We start from the raw sequence: 6877 nt of genomic DNA on the forward strand, positions 1-6877 counted from the left end.
CAAGTAGGCGGCTGATCTATTACAACTAGCCTGACAGGTCATTTATAATAAGTAACAAAAAATACTTGAGTGAAGAGGGCACTTGACTGATGCGCATTGTCAGGCTGAGGGTTAATGAGGGCTCTGGATGAAGAGGTCCGCTATCTACTCGGACCGTGTTCCCTCTGGTGCATTGTTCGTCTGAATGACCGAATTTACCGACGTTGACTCATTTGTTGTAGTAATGGCTTCCTTCAATGAATTTATATTCATTCATCCTCCTCTCAACCTTGTCACTTAACCTCTTGTTCCATCCTCTTAGTGTTTACGGCCAATCCTCTACTTCTGGCCTGGAGATAGTTCCAGCTGGATTTGTGGTGTCTTCAAAGCACCTACATTTTCAAATTGAAGCAAAGTAAAGTTCGTTTATTTTATATATATTTCTTATAACATATTTGATTGAGGAAAAGAGGAGAAGAGTAAGAGGGAAAGGAGGGCAATACAATCTCACTCAAGAATCTTCCCAGATAATTCCCAGGGGATTGGGGCTTCGGATGCTTATCACACATTCACAATTCTACTTATCAGCCAGCGCGGGCGGCTGCATTTGTGGACGTGACAATTCAAGACAAACATCTTCAAACGGACGGGTTAAGCTCGCCCAGCGATCAATATAGCTTTTCTCCTTGTTGTAGGAGAATGTCGTTACGTGAGTGACATCGTCTGCCTTTACGCAGAGGTCACTTCAGCCATTATTGTAATCATGGAAGTGAGGTGAAGTTGGCATTGTTACATTTCATTAACATTAAGTTTAGCTTTGCGGAAGAGCAGTGCTCTCTGAACAGTATCATGCAATGTGCTGGTTACTTATGTTGGCTTATCAAGCACTTCCTTTATCAAAATTATGTGAGAACATGAGATAGCCAACATATAGAGACAACTAATGCGAATCTTATCGTATCTAGTGTATGGTGAAGATACAGCAGATAAGTGTCTTATAGCTGCTTTGATCGGTTTAAGCTAATAATAATAATAATACATTTTATTTCTAACGCACCTTTCATCTGAAAACAGATCTCAAGGTGCTAAAGGCCATTCTGCCTAAAGGTGGAGGGGATATAGTAGTAAGGATGTGCCAGACACCAGCACATATCCTTCAGGCTGAATGGGTCTAGGTTAGCCACAAGTCTCAGGCTGAAGAACAGATAGCACTACAGATAAGTCTGTGTCGGAGTTTGTCCATGTTGTACTGTCTAAGCTTGGAGCTGCTAAATTCATTTCCTGGATGGCCTAAGCAGCCGAAGAGGAAGCGTGCCTCAGGGCTTGGCCAGAGAGCGCCCCCTGCTGCTGATCAGCCTGCTGCTGCACACAGGGGGCAAGACGGATGGAGGAAAACAGAGGTTGTTTCATTGCCATGCTTCCAAACAGCACACAGCCATGCTGTGTCTTAGATTGAGCTGGCGTCTGATGTTGAAATAAACTCATTAGCTGCTGATTTCTGGCCTGGACATAAATATTCATCTTGTGTGTGTGTGTGTGTGTGTGTGTGTGTGTGTGTGTGTGTGTGTGTGTGTGAATTTCCATGTATCTGTTAAGTGACAAAGAACATTGACCCTCCTCCCCTAACAGTGTGGTCTCCCCAGGTCCCTAAATGGGATCATCTGATGTCTTGGTCATTTTTGCTGCAGCAGGCCACCTTTCTCAAATGTTATTTGACATTATTCTGGGATCAGATCATGAACAGAGCATGGCATTTCAATACAAACGTGACACTAGTGATTCAAATGCGATCTCTTTATCAGTTCTGAATATATTATTGTTTTGTTTAGATTAATTTAGATTACAAGATGTAAAAGGAATAACATTGCGTGAAAGAAAAGAGGCATCTGAATTGGATATCAGGGCACAGCATCTCATGCTCTACTGCCTCTACTGACTCTACTGACTCCACAAGACATAGCTGTTCAACAAAAACACCGCTACTCATGGTGTTCAGTTATAATTAGTAGACCCAACTCCCTGAAAGGTTTAAGTGACTTTTACTTAGTAATTGCTGCGGAATTAACATGTCTGATGTTGGCAGTGTGACGTCTAAAGGACAGTCATGTGTGCTGGTTTATTGTCATCCCAGATGGCTATTGATGGAAAGATATGGCTTAACAAAAGGGAGATTACGTGTGATAATAAAAATAACAGTTCTGTATCTCCTGTAATAGGTGTGATTTATCAGACATAGATTAGATGGTTTATCAATACTTTCTTTGTCTCGTCTTGACTGACAGACAGCAATTTGTTCGTGTCTTATCCAAAAAGACATGGAGTCCCTCTAATCTGACCCTCACAGGTCATCTGAGAGATCAGACCTTGTCCTGTGAATTGGGCTAGCAGGATACAAGCTTAATGTGGGTTATTCCATCAAGGTGCTGTCTTCATCAATCCACCCACACACTCCACAGACTGAGGTAAGGACTGGCTAACCGCACTTTGATATTTCAAACTGAAGCGATGGAAAACTCAGGTGTTGAGAGCCGCTGCTTATTGGACATACTTTCTTCTCTGCATGCAACTGTATGTGCATGTATTTTAAAGCATTTGCATACTTCACTGACAAATTAATGGGTGTGCAACATGAAATTGTCAAATTAATCGTTGTACAACTTGAAATTGTGGTTATACTAACCCCAATAGTACAGACCCTACAGGAACTTTAACAGATTTGTATTTGTATCGTTGATGCGTATTCACAATTGATGGTTGAGCAAGGCGTTGCGTCACACCTTGAATAGAACCTTATTAGCCTAAATTAGTCCACCGTATTTTTATGTCAGAAGTCCATGGCGTACATGACGAAGAACACACAGAACATGAGTCTTAGTGTGGAATCTACACGTTGGTTCTGAAACATATATTTTATTCAAGTAAACAATTAAAAATAGTTTATCTGCCAAAATGCATAAAGCACAGTCGACAGCAAAATTGCATACATTCATACATCTTTCACGTGAATTTTCTCTTAAAAGCCTAAATGGTCAATCAAAACTATCATTATTATTATTGTTAACAGATTCTATTTTTTATGTACATTTTTGGAGAGGCAAGTTTGGCCATGATGATGCATGAGATTTGGGCATGAATTACATGCCATGAGATGAAATGCTTAACGCGGTGAATGGTATTTTAATGAATTAACATGAAGTAAAGGTTTTCCAGAAGAAATTCTTGCATCCCGCTTTGCGTTCACGAGGAGCCAACTGTGGACCAGCAGCGCGCTCCAACTCAAGACGCACATCCTCTTGCTCGGCGCCACGAGACAGGTCTTCAGAATCCATCGCTTCATTTTCTGCTTGCACGAGCTCCGACAGAAGTTCTGCAAGTGTGTACCGGGCAAGTTCCTGGTGATAAAATAAATACAACTTATTCCTCTGTTTTTGGAAACTCACTCAATTATTTCATAGGCTACGGCATTGCAACACCGATGCAGATAATCGTCACGTAAATGCAGATAATTGCTGCATACACGTGTCACGTTATAATTGTTTTTGCATTAATTTATCTTCTAGTATAGGCTACTTGATCATGTGGCAATGTTACAGACAAATAGCAATTTTAATTTATTTTCGTAATTACGCAATCCTGTTACATGCAGGTACTTCTTAACAGTTTTATTAACAAATGTCCACTTGATATCAGGTCTTAAGCAGCATAAAATGCCACCGCATTCTTCATACCCCGGTAATTGTAGAACATCATGGCCAGCAAATCAAATTCCGCATCTATGTGCACCGAGAAAGGTAACACTTCAACCCTTAGCTGCAGGGAAAACTAGGCCGTCGTAATTGTAAAAGTACAGTTACAACATCTGAAGCCATGTCCCTGAGAAGGAAAGATTGTTAAATCTCTCAGAGCTCTGTACCTGTTTGCCTGCAGGTGCCAGGAGTGATCGCTGGAGCAGCTGGCGAAGTTTGGCATCAGATGGCGCGGCGGATACACTGCTGATGACCAGGGCAACGGAGACGAGCCCCAGGACGCACGGAATGCGTGATGAGAGCATCTTCTTTCGGATCTCTGTGGAGGCAAAGATTGGATTAAGACTGTTCAGTTTATCGGATACTTGTCAAACTGGCTTCTTCGTTTACGCTGCTCCCTCTTTTGCTCAAGATCATCCTACAAACAAGTCTTTTAAAGGGTTCAAATGACGTCAGATGGAAAGGGATTGGGGGGGGCTTCTGTGCGCGTAGCGCTGCCTCACCAATGATCCTTCGTGACAAAGTTTTGATTAAAAGCTACGAATCTGTCAGGAATTTGTGATCTCTTGTTCAACCAGTTAACTAGTGTTGTGTTCCAGCGGAATTAAACCGATTTACAAGTTTTCTCTGTGAGAAATGCAATCTGATTGTCATGAGGTTCCACGACTTTGATCACAGGGCAACTGAACACAAATGGTGAACATTTTCATAAAATCTTGGGTGTTTTATTTAACTTACACCTGTGGTATTCCTGGTCAAAAACGACGATTAGAAATGAATGGGTGAGACTACAATGAATGTAAAAACATTCAAGCACACAATTATCTGATGGATTCTGATGGATAAATGAATATCCATGAGTGTTTGTTATTATAAAAACAAGTCATACTTGATGCTTTTTTAACTCAAAAACGAGTTGTAGGCTATGAACCCAGGTCAACGAGGCCTACAGGAATGCAGAATTAATTAAGATGAAACTAACACAAGTAATCCCCCTGTGATTGCCGAAAGAAGTAAGTCGTATCTTTTCAATATGTTCCATGGGTATTGGTGGGCATGGAACACACCCTTCACTGTGTCCACCATAAATGCAGTTAAAACATGTAAATAACCAAACAAAACCTAACCATCCAACTGAAACACATCATCAGTTTTGGATGTTGAATTAGGTACAACATTGTAGTATAGAAACGCGTAAAACATAATATATAATGCCTGTTTGTTTGTGTCTTGCCAGTAGCCCATCGATGTCCCTATTTGGACGAACCCTCTTGGGGTCATTGTGACAAGAATGTTGTAAAAAGCCTAACAAACACTTCCCATTATAGGTCAATATTTTGACATTAGCATCAGTCCTATTATTCGCTCCAATGTTCAATATAATAATAATAATTTGTGCAGCCTTAATAATCTTTGTGCAATATTTTTAATAGACCACTCTAAATGCCCCATGCTTTTCACAGTTTAACATTGCTCTGCCACCAAAGGGAAACAAATGAGTTGGCTGGCTACAGTACAAATGCAGTGTGTCTATGATGAATGCTATTACCATCAATGTTTTTGGCATGCAGTTTATTATTTTCACATACTGGTTTGTACTTTGGCAGTAGTGTAAGGCATGGAGATACAGTACACCAGGTCTGGTTAGGGTTAGGAGGGTTGGGTTGGGTTGGGCCAGACTAGTAAATACTGAAGGGGGTGACAAGGTTGACTAGTACATACTGAAGGTGGTGACAAGGTTGACTGGACTGCTGTTATCCCTCACTGTGCGATTCACTGGTGTGTCATCTCTCCATCTTTGAGTGGTGGAATTCATTTTGTCGTTTTGGCTTTGTCACGCGATATGTTTCTTCTTGGAATTCGATAAAAGAGACAAAATAGATCATAAATAATCCACGTATGAGCTGACAGATGATAAAAGTAAATATTGGATGAATGTGGGAATGAGCACAGAGCTAGTGACATTTTTATTTTTAATATCTTTCCAGCCACAGCCTGTGCTGCTTGATACAGAGAGTCAAAATGTTGATCGACTGATAGAAAGGTCTCTATAATGGGCATGCAGGCAGTATAAGATTAGTCATACGTGTTATCTAGGTGGACTGTTTACTGAGGATCTCCAAACGACTGCTCTCATCCTGTTCTGCGTACTAAAGCACAGTGCTCCTTCTGTAGTCCTGGTAGTTTGTAATGGGAGGGTGAAAAGTATCATCACTATAAGAACAGATATAATACAATTTAAATAAATGAACACCTGGTAATTATCTACAGAGCAAATTATTATTATTTTATTTTTTTAATCAAATACAATGACAGTGAAGTCTATTTGATACAAATTACAAATGCCCACAGTATTAAACTACACAGATTTGGTCTGTGTCATTGTTCTTTTTTAAGCCATAATGCCATGAGTGACCTCCCCGACTTGTGCCATGAGAGACTTCCTGCTGTTCAAATGTGTTTAATCTCGCCACACCATCAGATCCAACACATTATGAAGATCCCACAAAAATCATTTCACAGTGTCTTATTGGGTTTCAGCATGGGTGATCATCTTCTGCATTAGCCTGGAGACTGAGGCCCGATGATCACACACACAGGATGGCTCAAGTTGCTTCTTCCACACTGTGTCACGTTTTCCCTGTGTCTTGTGGAGAGCCCAGCAAAATGCGCCCATGTGAGGGCCACTCTGCTGCCCCCTGCTCACCATCTGGCAGTGACCACGGGTACAGCCGATGACAGCCAAGTCACCAGCAGACATGGATGACGGGAGAGAAGACGGGGGAGACGAACGAGAAGAGGCAGTCACTTCATGCCCCATTAGCCCAGCTGACGTGTAATTACTCTCCTTCCTGTCTCTCTCTCTCATTCCCCCCCCCTCCTTCTCTTTTCTATCTTTCTCTCACTCTCCTCTTTGTCTCTCTCTCACACTCACACATGCACACATATGATGGGCTGTTTGTGTGTGATTAATCTACTGGCTTGTCTTCTGTTCCGCATCAATTGCCAGCCGTCCCTCCCCTTCTCTACCTCAACATCCATTATTCATGAGCGATACGTAGGTGTTTTATAAACATAAAGGTGTGAGTCACATGTAGCTTTTATCTAGCTGTCACATTCCTTGTTTTTTTTTAGGGTGTGTTTCTGAACAC

The 6877-nt window shown here is 41.4% G+C and overlaps 1 protein-coding gene across 1 annotated transcript; it reads right to left on the reverse strand.

Moving 5' to 3' along the window:
• Positions 1–2873: 2873 nt before the first annotated feature.
• sst1.1 (somatostatin 1, tandem duplicate 1) lies at positions 2874–4158 on the reverse strand. Its single transcript, XM_062472989.1, has 2 exons — positions 3893–4158; positions 2874–3371 (listed from the first exon to the last, which is right to left on the reverse strand). Exons 1-2 carry the CDS (start codon positions 4028–4030, stop codon positions 3165–3167), a joined length of 345 nt encoding a protein of 114 aa, XP_062328973.1. The 5' UTR covers positions 4031–4158; the 3' UTR covers positions 2874–3164.
• Positions 4159–6877: the final 2719 nt, after the last annotated feature.

This window comes from Osmerus eperlanus, chromosome 11 (genome assembly GCF_963692335.1).
Source record: "Osmerus eperlanus chromosome 11, fOsmEpe2.1, whole genome shotgun sequence".
Lineage (NCBI taxonomy): Eukaryota > Metazoa > Chordata > Actinopteri > Osmeriformes > Osmeridae > Osmerus > Osmerus eperlanus.

Coding starts and splice junctions, on each gene's coding strand:
- sst1.1 (XM_062472989.1), bottom strand. CDS start 4,030: ATGCTCTCATCACGCATTCCGTGCGTCCTGGGGCTCGTCTCCGTTGCC. Junction 3,372..3,892: donor TGGCACCTGCAGGCAAACAG/GTACAGAGCTCT, acceptor TTTTATCACCAG/GAACTTGCCCGGTACACACT.